The sequence below is a fragment of the Echinops telfairi genome, unplaced genomic scaffold (genome assembly GCF_000313985.2).
Source record: "Echinops telfairi isolate 266 unplaced genomic scaffold, ASM31398v2 ScPeMD7_5592;HRSCAF=6446, whole genome shotgun sequence".
Classification (NCBI taxonomy): domain Eukaryota; kingdom Metazoa; phylum Chordata; class Mammalia; order Afrosoricida; family Tenrecidae; genus Echinops; species Echinops telfairi.
The window spans coordinates 34822523-34845971 of NW_022109491.1; the positions used below are offsets into that span (position 1 = coordinate 34822523).

Sequence of the window (23449 nt, forward strand, 5' to 3'; positions counted from 1 at the left end):
GCAAGTCTGGCTAGACCAGAGGATGTGCACTGGTACACTGAAAACACAGGGAATCCAGGGCAGATGATCCCTACAGGACCAGTGGTGTGAGTGGCAATACCGGGAGGGTGGAGGGAAGGTGGGGTGGAAAGGGGGAACTGATTACAAAGATCTACATATAACCTCCTCCCTGGGGAATGGACAAGTAATTGCCATGAAAGTAATTGCCACACAATAAATATTAACTTGATTAACTTTTCACAACAGAAAAGTGAGTGAAAGGAGACGTCCGACAGTATAAGATATGACAAAATAATAATTTATAAATTTTCAAGGGTTCATGAGGGAGGGGAGCGCAGGGAGGGAGGGGGGAAAATGAGGACCTAATGCTGGAGGCTTAAGTAGAGAGGAAATGTTTTGAAAACGACGAGGGCAATGAATGTACAAATGTGCTTTACACAATTGATGTATGTATGGATTGTATAGGAGTTGTATGAGCCTCTAATAAAATGATTTAAAAACAAACAAAACAAAAACACATGTTTAGCATATAGCTAACCAATTACACACATATATATACGCCAAACCAAACCTTTGTTTAGCAGGCAAGTCTCAGTAAGCAAGTATATATGAGGGGAAGGCAAGAAAAGGATTGCTATTGGTTCCATATGTGTACATTAGTCCAAATATAGCCTGGTTCAATGTGTTTTGCCATTGGTGGATGGCTGCAGACACACATCCCCAGTAATATACTTGTCTTAGTCTCAGCAGGGTGCCTTCAAATAAACAAACAAAAAGGAACCAATCTGAACAGTGGCTTCCAGATGGATCTGCTGGGCCCCTTAAATGCTAGGCAGAGGAATCATGATGCCGGTTTTAGGGGACTGCAAAAAGGGTGATCTTGATAGCTTTTCATGGAGGACGAGCACAGAGACTTATTCGGAAGAATTCTTAAGAAAACTGAAAGCTGCGTTGGTGAGAAAAAGGTCAGGAAAGTTGCACTGAATAAAAAGGTTTAAATCACTTACATGCTCCCATTAATTTTTTTAAGCTAGCAAGGACTGACTTGAGAGAATTTCAGTGGGAAACCTTACTCCATCCACCCTACTGCCGTGATCTTGTTGCATCAGATTTCTTGTTCTCAACCTCAAAGAACATTCAAAAGTAATCCCTACTCATTTCCATGTCATAGCAATGCTACAGAATAGTGTAAAACTCCCATGTGGCTTTCCGAGATTGGAACTCTTTATGGGAGTAGAAATCCCCAGCAGCAGTGGTTTCGAACTGCTGACCTTGTCGTTAGCAGCCCACCAATGCACAAGCACTTTGCCAGCCGGGCTCCTGTATAGACCTAGATGTAGGAAATGTTGAGAACAATCACTTCACATACTAATAACGTAACAGAGGTTTCTGCTAATTTTTTAGCATACTTAAAAAATTAAACCGTTTTATTGGCATATAATTCACATATCATACAATTCAATAATTCAGTTAAATTAAGAAGAGTGTGCAATCATTACCACAGTCAATGTTAGAACATTTTCTTCTTTTTGTATATATTGTTATTTGCTCCCCTGCCATGGGCCCAAGAAGGCAGTCATTGAGTTATTGTCTTTACTTTTCCTGGATTTCATATACAAAAGAACATACAAAACCAACAAGAATAACAGTAAAGCAGAGAAAAAACTCAATCAAAAGGAAGAAGAACGAACTAAAAACTAGAGTAAGTTTTAAATAGGTCAAAAGGGAGATCAAATGATAAGGTGTTAAGTTTTTACCTAACTGCATCTGTAATAAGCCTCCTTCCGGAGCACTCTCTTTCTGTTAGGGAGGCTCTTCTCATCCCCGTGCATGGCCAGAGGGAATTCAGTGGAGGCTCAATCGACTCATATTTCCCCTTCACTTTTTTCTTTAACCAAAACATCTTTAAAGTGGTTTAAAAGGGAGATCAAATGATAAGATATTACATTTGAGCAGCACTACATCTGCCTTAACGGATTTAACAGCTCTCTGGTAACGAGGCTATGCACACACCTCAACTATTAGATCCTGTAATTACTGGCACACGATCCGAGCAGAAACACCTATCATTTAATAAAACAAGAGAGCAAAGAGCTTCTCTCCTATTTAGCAATACTTTTTTTTAACTTAAATTCTAATTACTGTACTAGGGAAAAAAGTACTAATTGTATCCTTTTATATTGTCTACCACTTTTTACAATATTAGGTTTTCTTTGAGTACTCAGAGCTTTGTATAATCTACTGCTCTTAGGATTTTACATATTTATTTTTTCCCCATAATGACTTTTTAAAGTAGATGCTAGTAGCTATTATCCTCATTTTGCAAATGAGAAAACCAAGGCCCAGAATAGCAAGTGCAACTTCCCTGGTGACTGTTTTCAGTCGAAGCCAAAACTCAGAGCCAGGCAGATGGAAGCTGAATCTCTGTCTTCTCCTTCCACGTATCCAAGCTCTCACCACAGACATATCGATTTTCCAGAAACTGGGAAGTGGACATTGTAGCTTGCCATCGTTAAGGAATCGCTGGCCTTCCTTTGTTAATGCGCTAGATGGAAAATCGCCTTCTTAGTTTACAGAAGCTTGTTCAGTTAAAGACCCCGGAACTCATACATGGGGTCATTGTGAGTTGGAGTCACTTTGAAGTCAATGGGTTTGATTTTTGTTTTGTAACCATATCAAAGTGTCCTGTGAAGGGGCAGATATAAATACATATAAGGGGGGGATTTTTCAGCAACAAAGACTTCAACCATCAATGAGGTAATAAATCCTTCTGGATTTATCTAGCCATTCTTTTAACAAACAGGCTTCATTCTTCTTCTGGAATGGGCACATTGATATCCAGAATTGCCTAAAAGTGCTGACCTCCCATGATAGTTGAAGAGGAATGTAATGTATTTGACCCTCTCTGAGGGTTTTAAATAGGAAGGAACCCGTGATGCCTAATTGCCTGCCCTGCACACACCATTACCCTGTGGAACGCGTGTTTTCTCGGCACTGTAGTGGTCCCTGTGTAGTGTGGTTACATGTGTCTGTGAAGGCTAGGATCATTTAAAGTATGAATGAAAAGCCTCGTTGCTTCAGAATGTTTACGTTTGCCCTCCTCACGACTAGATGCGGAGAAAGCCTGTCCATCAACTTAGCTTTAACAGCTCTGCTTTTCATCTTCATACTCTCAATAAGCAGATGATTAAACTCGATTGTTTACCATCAGTTCTCCCCCAAGGGAGGCAAGGGATGCAATCTTTCTTATTCTGATTTCACATTTGAGATGCATACACACACACACACACACACACATTATTGTTATGGTAAGGATCCAATATAATTCTTTTTATCTCTTAAAGTATTGTATGTTTCTAACAAATTGCCTTAAATGTTGCTGCAGGAGATGGCATGTGTATATGTGTGCTGATGTGTTTAAATATATTCTACCAGGTGAACTATTTATACTGTTTTTATACAAACTCCATTAAAATTGGATCTACCTTGTATCACATGTTATATCAAAAGGGCTTAGAAGCTATAGCAGATATAGAGGGATTCATGTATCCTTCCCTGTTATTTAATAAAATTGAGTAAATACTTTACTTCCCCAAACTTCATGGTTTTTATTTACAAATTGATAATTATAATAGTTACCAAAAGGTATTAGTTTGGTGATTAAACAGGGTTTAAAAGGATGACAGAACAGCTAGAATAGTGCTTGACACATAGTTGCTAATCAGGAGAATTGCTTGTAGCTGGTATTTTGAGAGCCCATAACTGATTCAAACAGAACAATTTTGAGGATGGCCCCGGGCCCACTGTTGTTTCCTTCCATTGCACACGGGTCTCTGTGAATCAGCACTGACTCCATGGCACCTGACAACAACCGAAACAGTTAGGACTCTGAGCCTGTTAACTGACCTGAAGAAATCCCTTCACATGTGCATTCCATAGTAAACATGAAAATCAATGCACATTAGGGAAATGTTTATTGTTTAATTCTTGTTTTCACTCTGTCAATATTGAAACAGACATTTCCTGCCCCTCATATTTCATTAACTGAGTCCCCAAAATTACCAGCAGAGAGTTCCTATGGAGTCCTGAGAACGTTTTCTGGCTCTGAAAATGCAGCTGAGTTAACACCCCCAGGAACAACTCACGATCCATGATAGATGAGAGTTGACAAAGAGTCCAGCTTTCAGGCTACCATAAGTTAGGACAATTTGTGTATGACCATTAAACAGTGCTGTTCAACAAACTGTTGATTTGGACTTGTGCACTGAGTCAGCAGCTCTCTTGGTGCACTGACGAAAGCCTTGGGCTGCTCTCTACAACGCCTGCATTTCAAACCCACCACTCACTGGCAGTGTGCTCCTGTAAAGAGCTGGAGTCTCAGGACCTCCCCGGAGTACGTCTCCTTGGCCTGCAGGGTGACTGTGAGCCAGAATTGACATGCTGGCTGGAGGATACTTTGCCTGTCACTGCTAGAGGCCGGTCCATACAGCAGCGGGTTTTCCAGAGGCAAGTGTACGGGGACCCAGCAGAGTGAAGGAGAGCATAAAGAACTAAAATACAAAATCAGAGAACGAAAAAGAAAGAGGGGCTAGGTGATTCTTGGTGAGTACCTCCTACAATCTTGTTGGGTGGGTAGTCTGTGCATCAGAAAACACCCGGGGTCATTAACTTAGTTCAGGTTGGCCAATGTTAGTTGCAGTTCATGGTGTATTTAAAGTGACTAAAAATCTGCTTTAAAAAAAAATTTAAAAAGTGTGCCCTTGCGTTGCTTCCAAGTCACAACAACTCCATGTGTTTCAGGACTTTACTCAACAGAGTTTCAGCTGCCGTGATCTTTCTGAGGTCCCCCGGTGTCACTGTAGGTTAAGCGATGTACTGCTAATTGAAAAGTTGGTGCTTCAAATATTTTACAAGAAAAATCTTCAGTGGAAGAAAGATGAGGCTGTCTGTTCCTGTCAGATTCACAGTCTCAGGAACCCTATGGAGAACTTCACTTTTTCCTGTACTATTGCTATGAGTCAGAATTGACTTGCCTGTAGTGCGTTTTGGATGGTGGATGTTAGTTTAACAGATCTCCCAGTTTTTCTTTGATGATGCCTCCTGTAGGTTTGAACCACCAATTTTTGATTAGCAGAGGAGGACTTAACTATTTGGGGACCCAGGCATCCAAAATTCTGTTTTGGCTATTTTTAAAACAATTAGATATGTACAAGGTTGAGTTTTATGCTAGTGAAATTTAAGGGACTCCACCACATGTCAGTCAGTCTGTCCTACTGGTGGCTTGCCTCTTGCTGTGATGCTGGATGTTATGTCCCTGGTATTTCAAGCGCCAGAAGGGTCACTCAAAGTGAACCTGTTTCAGCAGGGTTCACAGACTAAATGCAAACAGGAAAGGACTCGGCTCCCTACTTTGGAGCAAGGAGAGGCTGAAAATCTTATGGCTACCTCTGAAACATTGTCAGATACTGAAGGCTGAATGGATGGAAACAAATTGCCAGAGATAGTGCCAGAGGATGGACCCTCTGGTATGATGGTCCCCAGTAGATTGGGACTTCTTAGCCCAACATGGTAAACTGTTCATTAACACATTAGTTACTGCTTTTCTTTTCTCTTGACTCATGTTTGCACCCTGTCACTGTTTCCTGTGAGCACCTCCAAAATAAAGGGCTTGCACCCAGATCTCTGACTCAGGGCCAGTGGCTGGGGCACCAACACAAATATTCTGTAAGTCAAGCATATGTATTACAACCTGGAAGCCTACTTCAGATAATGCAGCTTCTGGAAATGTGTAGCCATGGCCCATGTCCACCTCCTGAGTCCTTTCCCTTGGACTAATGAATCTTCCAAGGTGTGGTCCCTCTATTTCACTCCCCCTCTGCTGCTGTGTCCATGGACAGCATGCCTGAAAGGCCCCTCCTCTTCCTTGCATTCCTCTTTATTGAAACTATATTAAACTAGCCCCTGTTCTCTTTTATGGAGATGAAGGAAGCCTCTTGCAGTTTAATTTTTAATCAATTGCTAGAGTGCTATTTATGGATCCTCCTTCAATTTCACTTAGCTCTTCTCGGGTCATTTCCAAGGACAACCAAATTTTTAGCTCCATGGAGATGCCTGTGACCAAGACAAACCATTCTTTGTTTTTTACCTTTTCAGTTTAATAGTGAGTTAACTTCTAGTTCAATGGGTTATGCTATTGAACCATAAGTGCACTTCCAAGCCAATTGATGTTGCATAGGAGAAACATGTTAGCCCAATTTTGTTTTTTCTCTCCACCGACAAATTTCTATACTTGTACATTGAGACTCACAAGAAGTTGAGAAGAAACTGATGATGCATAGTTATCAACATTTGATGAATAGCCTGTTATCACATTACCACTGAGAGTTATGAAGGACAGTGCTTTCTCTGCTCTTTTTCTTTCTCGTTTTTTATACAGGTTTCCCCCTCTGCCACCTCCATCTAAAGAAATAGTTGAAAAAATCTCCAAGGACCCCCAACTTCATGCAGGAAAAAACTCAGAAACAAAGTTACACTGTGCAAGTGTTACCCTATACGTAGGCACTATTCAAAACACACCATTTTAGAATCATCCTAATGCAAATGGGTACAGCTTTATCTATAAAAAAGCTCACTAACTATGGGAGCTCCTAAGCTACTGGGACATTCCAATAAAAATAGCATCCCTCATCACCTTTATAAAAGAGAGATGTGAGGAGAAGCACTGATTCAAAGAAAACGTGTTAATCTATTTTTTCAGATGCAAATGTTGACTTCAAGGAATTGGTGGGGATTCACCCTTAACATAAGTTCATATCTTTTCTTTACGACAAATTGGAATGATGCATTAAAAAAGGAATTTGGTCAGCTTTCAACAAAAAGGGAGATTTGCCCTTGGGAAGCTCAAATATCTGTACAGTTTCAGTATAAGGAACCCACCTCCTTCGTGTTCAGTGCTTTACTGAGCATTAATCGAAAGAGTTTCACAAAACTATTTCTTCATATGAAAAATTGATTTGGGTTATATTTAGACATATTCAGATTGGGAACAAAATTAACCTAATAAACACAGTTTTCAGTATGTCTAAAATCCAGTAAATATATATACGAGGTTAATGGGGATGAGAAATGGGTAAAGTATATTGACTGTACTGAAATTGCTTCTAGTGTCAAAAATGAAATCTAAAGGTCTTGATTTAAATCTAAATCTTTATGATTACTTCTCGCACAAATGTTAACCATCCAAGATAGAGAAAGACTTGCATAAGTATTCCTCGTATATTACCACTCCAATTCAATCCCCAGTTTTGCTAGCAGAAAGCTCTTAAACAGGAGGGTGGGAGACATGTCCATATACGATGGACATGCCATCAGAAGAAACAGTCCCTCAAAAGGGCATCATGCTTGGTAAAATCAGAATGTTGCCCAAAAAAGACCTTCAACAAGATGGGTTCGCCCAGTGGTTACAACAATGCCTTCAAATATAAAGCCCTGGTGAGGACGACGTAGGACAGGGCTGTGTTGTTCTGTTGCACACAGGGTCGCTAGGAGTTAGAACAGATTTGAGGGCACTTAACAATTCCAACAACAACCCTGCCTTATCACTCTCTCTTAAGTAACGTCTCTAAATGCTACATTGTCATTCGGTGCTGTAGTCGGTGCTGTGGCTGCTCCTAGAGTGATCCCATACACCATATCCCGGAGAGAGAAATACTGCCCGCCCCTGCGCCATCCTCATAGTCATCTCATCGCTATGCTTGCGCCCATTGTTGCAGCCACGTGCTAATCATCTCTTTGAGGGTCCTCTTCTGTTCCACTGACCCCATAGTTTACCCAGCATGATGTTCTTTTCCAGGGGCTGGTCTCTCCAGAGAACATGTCCCAAGTACCTGGCTGTACTTTGGGCAATCGATGGCACATTTAATATTCTTCACTAACACCATGACTCACAGGCACCAATTCTTCTTTGGTCATCTTTATTCATTGTCCAGTTTCATATGTTACGAGGCAAATGAAAATACTACGGCTTGGGTCAGGTGCACCTTAAGGCTTCCATGTGACATCTGTGTAGCACTTTGAAGAGCTCTTTGGCAGCAGATTTGCCCAGAACACTGGGTCATTTAATTTCCTGACTGCTGCTTCCTTGGGTGTTCACTGTGGAGAAAAATAAAATGGCATCCTTGAAAATGTCGATCTTTTTTAAGCCTCATTATCATGGTGTTGCTTAGTCAACCAGTTGTGGAGATTTGTATTTTCTTTCTGTTGAGGTACAATCCAGCCTAAACGCTGTGCCTTTGCTCTTCGTCAGTAAGTGCGCCAAGTGCTTTTGGCTTTCACGAAAGAAGACTGTCATCGATTGATTGCAGGTCATTAATGAACCTTGCTCCAATTCCAGATGCTCTGCATAATGATTAAATAAATACAGTAAATATATATAATCCTGACACGATTCTTTATTTGACTTCAAACTGTATTCTCTACAAAATAATGCTTCTTGATTCCCCATGAGCACAAGTAAGAATTCCCATTCTTCACAATGTTATCCATGGTTTGTTAAGATCCACAGAGTTGAAGGTCTTTTCAAAGTCAATAATAATAGGTAAACATCTCTCTACTATCATCTGCTTTCCGCCAAGATCCATCTGTTAACAGCAACGATGGTCCTAGGTCCAGGCCCTCTTCTGAATCTGGCTTGAATTTCTGGCAGCTCCCTGTCAATGTACTGCTGCAATTGCTTGTTTGTTTGTTCATTTTTTTAATGATCTTCAGTAAAATTTTACTTACCTGTGGGAGTCATGATTGGATAATTTCTGCTTTCTCTTGGATTACCTCCTTAGCCTTTTGCCACCTCTAAATACTTGGCTATAAATTTCTAAATGTAAAATTATCAATAGTTCTGTTAGGTAGCTTAGTTTAGGGATTGGGGTGTTTAATTACACATGCTCAGAGGTTCCAGCTTCTGGCCAGGAGGGGGTGGTACATCTGTGTAGGCGCTGCACCTAGATTCGCCCACCTAGGCCAGGTGAATTCAATTCAACCAATGAGGACGACCAGGGTCAACAACCACGCCTCCCCGGAGAAATTGAAAAGGCAGCATTCCCGAGCCCACCACGTGACTTTCTGGAGCAGCTTCTAGACAGGTGGAAGGGGGTGAGGGGTCCTGAGGGTGCCTGTGCAAACCAGAAACTTCTAACTTCCATAAAACTCACTTGGATCACCAGGCTTCAGCGTGAATTCTTTCTCGAGTGGAGCTATGGACCGAGGTATATCTCTCCCCCAGAGATCTAATAGTTCTTTCTATTAGTCCTTTCTAGATTACATATAAAGTAACATTAATGTGAAAACGTTGACTAATAAAATAACACCCCAAAGAGTTGGTCATCCTTTTGTTAATTCTTATTGCTTGTTCTAACAATAAAGAGCCCTGGTGGCACGGTGGTTAGACTGCTCCACCAGAGAAAGATGCGACAGTGTGCTTCAGTCAAGAAATGCAGCCCTGGAAACAGTGAGGAAGTTCTGCCGTATCCGATACAACAGCGAGTTGGAATTGACCCAACAGTTTGATTGCTTTAGCATTTAGCAATATCGAGAGGTTTTGTTTTCCATTTTCCCTACCCTCTCTGAGTGGTCTCGACTTCTTTAGAATGTCTACTTAATAAGGACAATTCAGGTGAACATTTGTCCTCACCCCAGATCCTGCAGTTTTTAGAAATGGTACTTTTTAACTAATAGGCTATTTATTTCATGGGCAGAAGTGTTTGAAGTGTTTTGAGGTTTGTTTTTATTAACTCCCCCACCCCACCCACCCAACTGTTAACTTTTAAAAAAATAATTTTAAAATTGTGAATTAGGTTGGGGGGTTAGATTTTGGATCACCAATTTTGTATTCAACAACTTAAACTACTTTATCCAACCTTCCAAAGCTTGCCTTTTCCTTGCCTTTGATTTCTCTCCTTCCTCTTGTAAAAGATGACCTTCGCCTTCACCCTAATCTCACCTGTGAGCCCTCTGCTATTGTGCAGCTTCTTTCCCTTACATTCTCCCCTTGATAAACATCAAAGTCTATTCTTTTGGTATGAACACCCGTGTGTCTATTTCTTTTTTATTCTGTAGCCTTGGCCTTATCCAACATGTGTCCTTTGTGATTGACAAATTGCAGTCAGCATGATGTTCTCCAGATCCATCCATACCAGGAGGTGTTTCAGGGTGTCATCTTTATTTCTTAGCGATGCTTCGTATTCCATTATGTATATGTACCCATATGTCTATATAGCACTCTATTGGGGGATATTTCCTTATAATAAATAGTGCTGCCATGAAATGGCTGTGCATATGTCTGTCCTTGTTATAACTCTTACTTCTATAGGGTACATATCCAGCAAAGGTCCTATGGAATTTCTACACCCAGTTGTGTTAGGTAGTGCCATATCGTTTTCCAAAGGGCTTGTTCATTCTTACAGTCCCATCAGCAGCCTGTAAGGGTTCCAATCTCTCCACACCCTCTCGGTATTTATTATTTTCTGGGTTTTGTTTTAGCTTTGCTGTCAATGCCAGTGTGGGTGTTATATCATCATTGTTTTGATTTATGTCTCCAGGACAGCTTGAGGTCATGAGCATTTATTTCTTCATATGTTGGTTGGCTCTCTCTAGATGTCTCCTTTGGTGAACTACCCGTGCATGTCTTCATGACAAAAGCATCTTAAATAGCCCTGAGGATTAAACAGTAAAATCTAGAAAATAAGAAGAGAAAGAAAGGGAAGAGATTGAGTTGTATGACTTCCAAGGAAGGAAAGGAAATGCACACAGTTTGGTGCCCATTCATTTTCAAAAATGTTCCCATTAAACATGCTAGAAGTGAAAATGCTGGTGGACTCTGTAGCCTCTGATTTTATACTTGCGGTTTACAAGTTTCATGTGGTTCCTGAGAATGGTTTTTCACTTCCAAGTACTTAAAAATAAAATTAAAGTACAGATAAAATATATATTTCTCTTCTAACTTTGCCTCACTACTTTCAATACTGTCCTACAATTAACCACTCCACAGAACAGCTGGCTACCTTCTTGAGTGAGCCTTCCGGCTCAAGAAGCCCTTTCTTCCTAAACACCCTCCTTCAATCTTTCAGTACGCTTTTATTTGTTGATCTCAGAAGGGTAAAAAAATCCTATTTGCTCTTACTGAATACTAATTAAATGTGTACAAGATTCCACTCGTGGGTTATATAAACGTATACTTTTGGCAGCCTGTGCTCTTCTGAGAGAGCTTGAGGTACTCAACTTGTTAATCGACTGGAGGCTTTAGTTTTGTCAGGCACAACATCGAAATGGGTTTTTTGCTTCATAACTTAACTGAAAAGCTTTCTTTTCTGGGAGCAAACAGTGGAGAAAGTTTTATTAACTGAAGAGAAGAAAATGAATGACATCAAAGAGAGAAACATAGCAGGAAAGTTGTGTTTTGTCCTTTTTAAAAAAAATTTCTATCCTTTTTTTGTGAGGATGGCATGGGTAAAACCTCAGAGGGAGGTTAGAGAAACCAGCCTTAATAGCCAATCCCTTTTTGGCCCAGCAGTGAGCTTAATAAATAAAGAAGCAAGTTTATTCCTTGCTCAGAAACCTAATGGCAAATATGTTAAGTGGTTGATTTGATGCAAAATTCTGCCTGGGTTTTCCAATTCCGTCTAGTCTTGTTCTTCGGGAGGAAAATAAATTCAGCAAGTTGACCGAGTCCTATGATGGGTTCTTCGTCTGAGCTCCCACGGGTTTGGAGATCTCTTCTTCCCAGCAGAAGTAGACTTCCAAGAGATCATGAATTTCAGTGCCCCGAAAAACGCAACTTGTTCTAGGAGATTGCATCGGGCTGCAGCATATAGGTTACAGCATGTTCTGGGGACCTAACAGATATTTACATATTTATAATGTATGCACCATTTTGTCCACTCTGAGCCCCTGTGCCCTGCCCCCTGTGCTTAATGTAGAAGAACACCTGTGTCAATGGCAGAAGCATAGCTGTATTTGGATTCCATGAGGACCACCATCTTCAACCTAATGTGTCCAGGAATTGAGATCTTTCTTAGTGCCCAGAGCCTCTTAATTGTCTAGTACTACTATAACAGAAATATAAGTAGATAAAAAGATCACAAATTTATTCATCACAATCATGGGAACGAAAAGTTCAATGTAAGTCTCAGATACTTTAATTACTGCCTTGTCAGTATCCCGGATGTTTCTGACTCCCTTGGCTCATGGACAATACTCACGTGGTGTCTGTCTCCTAGAGGCTGTGTGGATGTATCTATGTCTAATCTTCTGTTTTGTATAACTCAGAAGTGATGAGATTTAGAACCCATCCTGCCTGGGCAAGATTAATTTGTATAGCAACGTGATACATAAAACGATTGGAGAAAATAAAGTGAGAATTCTATAGCATACATATGTGTTACTGAATGATAACCTGGCAGAAAGAGCACTTGACTAAGAGCTTTAGGACTAGACTCAGAAATCCCTTGTCTCGTACCCTGTGGCCAACTTGTTTCACTTTGGGTTTTATGGTAGGAGGAATTACTGTAAGAGGACTTCAACTCATGTCACTTTCTAGTAAGAATCAATGGTCACTTTCCTTTGAAGTCAATCTAACATGAGTTCTTTTGCAATGATATCACTCTGATACGGTCTCTCGTGATAGACTAATTTTCTTCTGCCACTTCTTATACAGGACCCCAAGTTACGTGAACTTCTGGATGTGGGGAACATTGGACGCCTGGAACATCGCATGATAACAGTGGTCTATGGGCCGGACTTGGTTAACATCTCTCATTTAAATCTCGTGGCTTTTCAAGAAGAAGTGGCCAAGGTAAGATAGCTGGAAACATCAGAACTATGCCACATTGAACTGACATCTTGTAATCTTGTACTGAGGCTTGGGAAAGACGTTTGAGTTTTTGTCATGCTTAACATGAGCAGTTCTTTAAAAAGTCTGCTCTTAAATTTAAGTGTAATTCTAACAATTCTGCATGCTGGTATCTACTTAGATTTTTTTCTCCATTCAGGATAAGGCACTGCATATAATTCCATTGCAAAAGAAAATATAGGTACAAGTACCTTCCCTTCCCCTGAACAGCTTATTCCAAGTCATTCTTACTCAGTCTCATTCCAAAGTCACTTCCGAGCTCTCCTTCCCAGCTCTCTCCTTAAGGATGCATATTCATCACCTTTAGACTCCCCTTTCCTGCACGAAGCCAAGCCTACTTTCATGCACAGAGTTTGTGCTCAGCAATTCGTGGGGAGAGAAATGAGGGGGGGATCCATCCATATTTATTCAGTGCTACAGAGTGGCTAGCCACTGCATCAGTAAAGTATGAATTTGCTTAAATAGCAGGTTAATTAGAGGCATACTCAAGGAACTAGACCATATGGCATCCTATACCAAACAAGGCACTGTGAACTGACTGGAATGTTGGAGTTAAGGGTCATCACTTATCTAGAAATGTCTAATTGCTATTAAAAAATATGGAGATATACATTAAATAAGAGTTTTCTAATTCCACATTTATAGTTTATAGAACACTATTGATGATGCTACCCTTCAAATAATTTGCTTCAACAATTTAAAATGTGAATCTAAAATTACTTTGAAGCTTGCATGTCATAAATGTTTCTGTAAAGAACTTCGTCTATCATGGATCACAATTAATGGGACTTGTCACAAAACCGTATCTAATCCGTGTGCATGTGAATTTTAACTCTGAATGTGCTGCCTCATGTCTGAGGTACTCTGGGTACCCAGATGCTCTAGCGACCTGGTTTATTTCCAACATTTGCATGGCATGGCGTCCACTGCGATTCTTATAATGGGAGAAACTAAATGACAACCACTTATAACACTCTGAAGTCTTAGAAGCTTCTTTGCAAGAAAGTGGTCCAAACCTATCTAATTTCTCCACTTTAGAGCCAGGTTACTTTTATTTGCTTCAGTAGACTAATTTATACGTGGCCAAATGTCGGTCAAAGAGCATCTGGGTGATAGCATTGTACTTGTCTTTTAGTAGTTCTTCCTCTGGTATCCTTCCATTTCTCCGTCAGTGTGTGGTCCTGTGCTGCCGCAGGCTGTGTCCCTGGTTCTGAAAATTCCAGCAGGCTCACCCAAAGGGAGTGGGCTTCAGTGGAACTTCCAGACTCAGAAGAAGGAATAGTCGATCCACCTCTGAGGAAGTAGCCATGGAAAGCCTTGGGCGGAGCGTCAAAACATTGTCCGAGACGGAGAACGTCATGACCAGAAGCAGAACATCATCAGAGAGAGTGCCAGAAGATGAGCCCCTCAAGTCGAAGGCACTCAACATATGACTGAGGAAGAGCTGCCTCCTCACAGTAGGATCTACCAGCATGAAGTGGAGGGGGTGAAACCTGGGGGGTTACATTTGCTAATGAGGCAAGACTCAAAATGGGAAGAAATAGCAGCAAACATCAATTAATAAATGGAGCTTGGATTGTCGGACGTGTGAATCTGGAAACATTGTAAGTTTTCAGAAATGAAGTGGATTACTATTCTAGTTGTTAGTAAGTTGAAATGGACTGTGTTGGCCATTTTGAATCAGAAGATCATTTGGTTTGCTCTGCCTGGAATGGCAGACTCAAGGGGCATGGTGTTACAGTCATGATCAAAAAAGGATATTCCAAAATCCACCTTGAAGTACTATGTGTCTGTGATAGGATAATATCTATCCACATACAAGGAGATCCAATCAATACAATGATTGTTCAAACTTACGCACTAGCCACTAAAACTAGTGATGCAGAAATTTTAAAATTCTAGCAATATCTCTGGTCTGAAATTAATCAGACATGTGATTAAGATACACTAATAATCATTGGTGATTGGAATGCAGAAGTTGGAGATCAAGAGGAATAAAGAGTAATTGGAAAATGTGAGACCTTGGGGACAGACACAAAGACAGAGATTGCCTGATAGAATTTTGCAAGACCAACAACATATTCATAGAAAAGGAGTTGAGCCTCCAGTATGGATACAATTCAATGCAAAGAAAAGCAAGATCCTTACAACTGGACCAATAGGTAACACCATGATAAATGGAGAAAAGATTGAACTTGTCAAGGATTTCATCTTGCTTGGATCCCCAGTCAATGTTCATGGAAGCTGCAGTCCAAGATCAAGTTATTCATTGCACTGGGTAAATCTGCTGCACAAGACCTCTTTAATGTGTTGAAAAGCAAGGAGCTTACTTTGAGGAGCCTGGTCCAAGCCATAGTATTTCCAGTGGTCTCAGTTGCATGTGAAAATTAGACATTGAAAGGGAAGACTGAAGAAGAATCTATGCATTTGAGATTGGAAGCTGGCAAAAAATACTGAAGGCACCATCACTGACTGCCAGAAGAACAGATAAATTGGTCTTATATGTATAGCCAGAATGCTTCTTAAGAGGCAAGGATGGCAAGACTTTGTACTTTAAGCATGTTGTCAGGAGAGACTAGTCCTGAAGAGGAGCATCATTTTTGGTAAAGTAGCCGGTCGGTGAAAGGAGGAAGGAAGAGCCTGGACAAGATGGAGTGACACAGTGGCTACATCTGGGGCTGAAGCATAACCCAAGTTGTTAGGAGGGCTGAGGACCAGGCAGCGTTGTTTTGTTCCATTGTACATCAGGCTGTTGTGAGTCACAATGGAACCAACAATGGTGCTGACATCCTGTTGGTCATCTGCTGTGTTATAGAGAGTTACATTCTTAGCATATGGAAGGATGATCGTATGATATAATAAATATAGTTAAACAAATGCAAAAGATTTCCAGGGATTTGTAGAATATATTTCTCCAAATGTAATCCTATTCCTTAAAGAGTGACCAATTCATAAGATTATCTAAACCTATATGAATATCTTGTTTGCATTAAGCCTTTATGAAGTTATGTTTTCAACATATACAATTTCTTCCTCTTATGAGTTCCTACCACAAATCTTCCCTAAGAATTTTGATTTCTGAGCCCTGGAATAATCCCCATCAGAACTACATTTATAGAGGCTTTTCCAGCTACTTCAGTACTCCTCCTATAGCTAATGTCGCTACATACAGAATATGTTTTACCTTCCTTAGTAATGGTATCTGGGAGGCCTGCTGGCCTAATGAGTTTTCTGTTCGGCTGGTAACCGCAAAGTCAGCAGTTCAAGTCCATGACAGAAAGACGAGGCTTTCTGCTCCCGTAAAGATCAACAGTCTTGGAAACTCACAGGGGCAGTTCTGCCCGGTGCTGTTGGGTCCTCTGGGCTGGAAAGCACTCCTTGGCAGTGAGTGAATGAGTTACAATTGTCTGTAAGGTTGGTCCCACCCCCAAAGAAATTACTCGGTCAGAGGTTAAGATTTGCAAACATCATTTTACTCTGAACACTTCCAATACTATTTGTCTATTATATTTCATATAGACTATAGTCTCATTATATTACGCCTTCTATTTCCTCTCTTTTTTTTTTGTGGTATTTTTAAGGTTTATTCTGTGGACATTTCTTTTTTTTTTTTAAACATTTAATTAGGGGCTCATACAACTCTTATCACAATCCATACACACATCAATTGTGTAAAGCGCATTTGTACTTCATTCTCAAAACATTTTCTCTCCACTTAAACCCCCGACATTAGGTCCTCATTTTTCCCCTCCCTCCCTGCTCCCCCCTCCCTCATGAGCCCTTGATAATTTATGAATTGTTATTTTGTCATATCTTGCCCTGTCCGACATCTCCCTTCACCCACTTTTCGGTTGTCTGTCCCCCAGGGAGGAGGTCACATATAGTTCCTTGTAACCGGTTCCCTCTTTCCTACCCACTCTCCCTCCACCCTCCCTGTTTCGCCACTCACACCACTGGTCCTGTAGGGCTCATCCGCCCTCGATTCCCTGTATTTTCAGTTCCTATCTGTACCAGTGTACCTCCTCTGGTCTAGCCAGACTTGCAAGGTCGAATTCGAGTCATGGTAGTGGGAGCAGGGAGGAAACATTTAGGAACTAGAGGAAAGTTGTATTTTTCATCGTTGCTACATCGCACCGACTGGCTTGTCTCCTCCCCGAGACCCCTCTGCAAGGGGATCTCCAGTGGCCTACTAATGGGTTTTGGGTCTCCTCTCTGCACTCCCTCCATCATTCACTATGGTAAGATTTTTTCATCTCTAAGACAAGTTTATGTGACGCCTTGTATAATGCCAGCACCAAAGCTGACATTTGAGCCTCTTTGAAAGCCTTTTTTTTTTTCAGACGTTGCTTTACAAATGGCACCCAGATCCTTCCTTCCTTCCTTCCTTCCTTCCTTCCTTCATTCATTCAACACATGTCTGTAGGTTGCCTGCTCTGTGCCAGGTGCTGTCTAGTGTGAAGGACACAGCAGTGACTCCGAGAAATCCCTTCCCGCTCTGAGCCAGCATCCCAGTGGAAATACGCAGCTAAGTCAGGGTTAAGCCCAAACATATCCCAGGCCAGTGGGACGCCTGGGAGTCAGACTAAAGCAGGTGGAGAGGGAGCATGAAGGTCAGTGAGGTGGCTTACCCTGTGTGAGGTGGCCAAAGAAGGCAGCCGTTTTTAGAAAGTGGCTGCATTGCAACAATACCACAGCGGCTGTTAGAGGCGTGTCTACTATCAATTTAATTTAAACTTTCCTAGTGCTAGCTAGTCCAGGATTTGCAGGCTTTTCCCCTTGCTTAAATACTTTGTAATAGGATGTATTATATCTCTGTAAACCAACAGACTCTTTTAAGAGCTGGGCATGATGAGAAATCGGTGCCTTTTGCTTTCTCCTGCAGTTGAACTGAACGTGTGATATCTTGCCATCGAACAAAAGTCATAGTTTTGTTAACCAGCATGATTTCACAGACACTCTGTCCCTTAAGGATGCACTCTCCTTTCGCCTTATGTGCCTGCTCTCCTGAACACATTTGGGAAATAGGTGGCTTGTTTCACATTTGCCTCTTGTGTGGGTCACCTCTCCCTGGGCTTCCCTGCTCACCTGAGCTTCTAAACTCCTGGAACACCTGGGCTTCAGTCTGCTCCCCAGATGCCCCTGTCTCTGAGATCTCAAAGGAGGTGAATGGAGCCATTCTCTCCTTTCCTCTCCTCCTCTAGTTTCCAGTAGTACAACCACTCCTGGCCACATGACTTATGGCAAGGTTGGACAAATCAGCAAAGGAAATTTAAAAATAGGAAGGGACAAATTGAACAGCATAATAAATAGGGAATAATGAACGGAGGAAAAAAAATAGAGGTCAGACCTTGAGGAGCTAGGCCCTGAAGATGCAGTCCAATAGCTAGCCTCCTTCTATGATTCACCATGTCTGAATCATCCTTCAAAATCCCCTCAACATAAATCTCTAACCTCATTCAGGAAAGTGACTCTCTACCCACAGTGGTTATTTTCTATTATGAATATGTTCCACTCCAACCAGCACAGGCCCTGGAAGGAAATGCCTATTCAAGATCAAGGCTCACCTATCACCTCTTTGGTCTTCACCTTTTGCAGTGACATACTACGTGTGAGAGTGGAGTTTTTGTCAACTTGTTCTAAGGAAAACCTAAGGCCTCAGCCTGTGAGCACAATGGATACAGCCTTCAGGATGGCTTTTCAGAATCACTGTCATCTTTGTTCATCTGCCAACTGCAAATCCATTCTTGGAATCTTCTGGGAACCTGAGAAACTTGACCTCTTACCTGAGCATATTCAAAGAATAGAGAACCATCTGTCCCATTAATGTAAACATTGATATTTTAAAACTGTATTATAACAGTCAAATTCATGTACCTTAGATTGAATTATCTTCCTAACCAGAGTATGCTCAGGCCCAGTGTGGTAGTTACCTATGTGGTGTCAGTTTAAGGATTAAGAGGGTAGGGGGTGGAATCTAGGCTGTCAATCTGGAGAGAGCCAATGAGACTTCTAGGTGGGCGAGGCCTCTCCTGAGAATTCTGGGAAATCTGGTCCTTCCTCCTTGAAGGCGGGAGACACCTCCCTCTCTCTGCTACTTCTTGGGAGACATTGCAGCTGACAAGACCTCTGAAGCGGGAGGAGCCACGTAGAGATCCCTGCCAGTGCTGAAATGCTTACAATGCCACTGCATCCAAAGACTTTCTACCCACTGGCCTGTGTTTGTCCTGCATTTGGCTCCATTGCATGTGTTTCGCAAGTCTGAAGAGGACTTTTTGGATTGCTGTAAGACATATGAGCTAATGTCAGACTTATGGACTTGATCTGGACTGGGCTGGATGTTTTCTCAATGTTCAATTGCTCTTGTATATAAACCTCTCCCTTATATACATATGCATGTTTATGAATTTGTTTCTCTAGGCTACCCAGACTAACACACCCAGTGTCTTAGTTTGGATTCTCTAGAGATGTAAAACCAGTGAAAGTGTGTGTGTGTGTGTGTGTGTGTGTGTGTGTGTAGAGAAAATGGCTCCCGCAGTTGTAGAAGCACATAAGTCAAAGTCCAGGCAGGCTCCAATTCCTGGGGTCAGATATTAAACTGGAAGCACCCTGACTCACATAACTGTGGCGGGGAGATCAGCAGAAAGACCATACGCAGTGGCTGCAGAAGTGGATGAATCCCAGGTTAGCGGGTCAGGCTTGAGGCTGCATAAGCTAATGAATTCAAGGTTGGCAGGTCAGATGTCAGGTCTCTGCTGACTCCCTGGATTAGCAGGCAAAATGGCAGATCGTTGGCTCAAGTCTACAGAACCAGAGGCCGATGGGCCAGATGCAGGATGCAGACCCAGCCAAAAGGAAAGCCAGCTTCTCCGTGGCATTCTTATATTTGAAGGAAGTCACGCCCTGAGGGAAATTCCTTTTAATTATATCAGAGTTGTGCCCTGAGGATGGATGCTCTATTATACCCTGACCTTAGCCCATTACAGAGGCTTACAGCAGACTGGCTTTGAAACCATGGTGTTTTGTCAGGTCATTGAACACTATTCAGTTTAATTGCAATACCACAGAGACTGCTAACACAGCCGAGGTGACACAGAACCTTAACATCCTTGACCTATGAGGGAAATGATAAACCAAACTACACATCACTGCCATTGAGTTGATCCTGACTCCTGGTGACCTTACAGGAGAGAATAGGACTGAACGGTTCTGCCTGGTTTCTGCCTGGTTTCTAAGACAACAAACCTTTCTAGGAGTGGACACCCTCATTTTACTCCCATGCAAAATCCACCGCAGCCCAGAGTCCCTTCTAAGGTAAAAGAGCGCAGAATAACACAGCAATCTGGGGATGCTTCTAGACTCCAAGTTTTAAACATGCAGCTTGAAAATTAAAGCATTCATTGTTTCAGACAAAGAAGAGAGATTTTTCAAACCAGGACTATTATCAGCTACATTCCAATATTCCACCTGCTTTTAAACCAATACAAGCCAAGCAAGGACGAAATTGCTGGTGGAAGCACTAAGTGGGCCATCTGCTTCCCACAGAAAAGAAACTTTTCCCCCAGCAAGGCCACGATTGATACGTTTGCCTGTGAGGCCCCGCAGCTCTGTGGGAGAAAGATGAGGCTTTCTGCTTCTGTCAAATTTACAATCTCAGAAGCCCAAAGAGGGGCAATTCCACTCTGTCCTATAGGGTCAGTATACACTGGAATAATCGCATTAAGTTTGGGGTTTTTGTACTTTATGTCCATGGCCTTTAAAAAGTTGGTGGGAAAATGGAATTATAAGATAATAGTTATGTGAATCCCATGATGGCTGGACCTATAGGGACAGCTAGTAGAATAAGGGTTTGGGGTGGTAGGGTAAAAGGGAGACCAGGTCAAGTAGTCCAGGAAGGCAAAGAATGTTTGGAAACTGATTATGGTAGTAATTGTACAGTTCTTCTTGACATGATTGAACTATGGAATGATATATATATTAACTCCCAATTAATAATACATTTTTTGATGATAATAGAAGTTTTCCATGGACTTTTGATGACTTCTTGTGAATGTGTGTATTATATACAATATATGTCCTGGATGAACCCATCTAGGAAGTGATTGTAGAGAGAGAAGAGGGTCAAGAAATAAACTTTTGACACTTCAGTATTAAAACCTTAGGCCATGTGCAGAAACCGGGGAAGGAGCTGAGAAAGAAGTACCCCGTGAGGTGAGGAAGCGTGCCATTGGAAGGAGAAGAGAGTAATCCCCTGTGTCCGTACCGCTCACAGGTCATGTGAGATGATGTAGTTCCATGAAGACCTGGTGACCTGGACTGGGCAGTTTCAGAGGACTGGTGGGTTGAAAGCTTGATTGGACTGGGTCCCAGTTTAAATTGGAAGACACAGATTAAAAAAAAGAAACCAAAACTGCTCTTTTGAGAAATTCTGATGTGAAAGGAGCAGGGAACATGGGAAAGGTGATGGGAGAGGGCAGCGAGGCCCAGAGATGGCTAAGAAGCAGTAACACACTTGCAGCAGGGAGAGCGACCCAGGAACACTGGGTCGATAGAGGAGAGCCAGGAGACAGGTTGGAGCAAACCCTTTAGTAGGCAGGAAAAGCAAGATGTAGCACAGGGCTCCGTAAGCTGCAGTCTGGGGACCCAGGCCTGCTTATGCCCAACCGGTTCTACTGGAACATAGCAGCACCTATTTATTTGCATATTGTCTCTGGCTGCTTTAGTCTGGCACAGGGTGACCTGTAGTGCCTACAATATCTATCTGGGCCTTCACAGAGAAAGTTTGTTGATCATACGTCAATGCACAAATAGATGGGCTGAGCTTAACCAGAAGCAAGAATACTGTATTGCATCCCCAAGCAACGGGAAAGTGGAGCACCTTGGTAGAGCTGCTGGGATCTGGCACGTGTGGTAGAGAGGGTTGTAGGAGATCTCCTCTGCTTGATCCACCGTGTCCTCAGTGAAAATGAGACAAAAGTAAGCTCAGAATAAGGTTTGATTTGTTAAGCTCTTTACACAGTTGATGAATTGCTTTAAAGATCTGGTTAACATGGATGGCCAAAGATCATCAACGTCTGCCCACAAAAAAAAAAAAAAATCGTGTGGATTTGGGGGAGTGAAGCAATCCCATCAGATCAGGGCAAATGTTTCAATTGTTCCAGGCTTCTAAAATAAAGTCCTTTTCTTCTGCCTCTCCAGTTTCGTCCCTCTTCTCTACCAAGATTCTGTTCTCCCGGTGCGAAACTGCAGAGATACCGATTTGCAGGTGTGGCTGCCACCAGCTGCAGTCGTGTAGTCTCAACAGCATGGTGTAGATGACAAAACACAGGCTTCTCTTAGTCAGGGCCAGGGTTTGCAGGTGCCATATGCTGGCGCTTAGCTTCAGGTCTGCCGGGTCCAGTGTGCAGCTGTTGGACAATCATCTGGCATCTGGAGGCTCTCAGCTTGCTGGTCTTCCTGCTGCTTTGGCTCAGCGGAACCTCAGGATGCAAAGGCAGCACGGGTGAAGCCATCCTGCTTTAGGTTTGTTGTTGCTGTTGTTGGATGCCATCAAATCACTTCCAACCCATGGCGGCCATGTGCGCAACAGGGTCAAACACTGCCCAATTCCGCGCCATCCTCACAGCTGTTCCCATGATTCAGCCCATTGGTGCAGCACCATGCCAGTTCAGCTCATCGAAGGCCCTCCTCTGTTTCACTGCCCCTCTACATCACCACGCCCGACCTCCTTCTGGGTCTCTCCTCAGGACGTTCCCAAAGTCCGAGACAAAGTCTCACTACTCCTGCCTCTAAGGAACACCCTGGCTGTACTACTGCCAAGATAGACTTATTTGTCCTTCTGGTATTTCCGTATTCTTCGCCAGCATCACAATTCAAATGCATCGATTCTTCTTCAATCTTCCTTATTCAGTATCCAACTTTCCTATGAATACGAAGCAACTAAAAATACCATGACTTCGGTCAGATATACTTTAGTGCTCAAAGGAACCTCCCTGCTTTTCAGCCCTCTGAAGAGGTCTTAGGCAGAAATCAAAATGGTTTTCAGTCTGTCATCTCTCTGGCCTCCGTTCCATCAATCCATGCATGAGAACAGTACGGTCTACTCTTTAGGAAAGCTGGAGGGGATGCTCCAGGAAACACAAGACCCCACGTAAGAGGTGATAAGGTGAGAAACACAGGGACTTTGGTGTCTGGGCCAGTAGCATCTCATTCGTCTTCTCACCCCTGCTCCTCAGTAAAGAGAGGGGGGAGCTGGTGCTGATGCTGTTGTCAAACCTTTGACTCAGGGTGAGCCCCGCATGGCACACAACAAAGCTCCTAATTCTGCTCCACTTTGAGTGCTGGTACACTAAATCCATTGTTATGCTGAAGCCCATTGTTAAGCTAAAACCCATTAGTGTGGCCAATGTATATTGTAAGTCCCTTCTGATCTAGGCTGCTCATTTTCCAGCATGATATTGGATAAGATGCTGGTGTGACTAATTTTCAGAAGCAGTTTGCCAGGCCTTTTCCTCCCAGACTTAGTCTGAAACCCAAACCCCAAACCAAACT

At 42.2% G+C, this 23449-nt stretch overlaps 1 protein-coding gene across 1 annotated transcript in view; it reads left to right on the forward strand.

Annotated features, from left to right (window-relative positions):
• Window positions 1-23449, forward strand: part of PLCB1 (phospholipase C beta 1) — an 842442-nt gene that overhangs the window by 501643 nt on the left and 317350 nt on the right. Inside the window, exon 4 of the mRNA XM_030887038.2 lies at window positions 12707-12844. Within this exon, the coding sequence (XP_030742898.1) occupies window positions 12707-12844 (138 nt within the window). The remainder of the gene's footprint in view (window positions 1-12706; window positions 12845-23449) is intronic.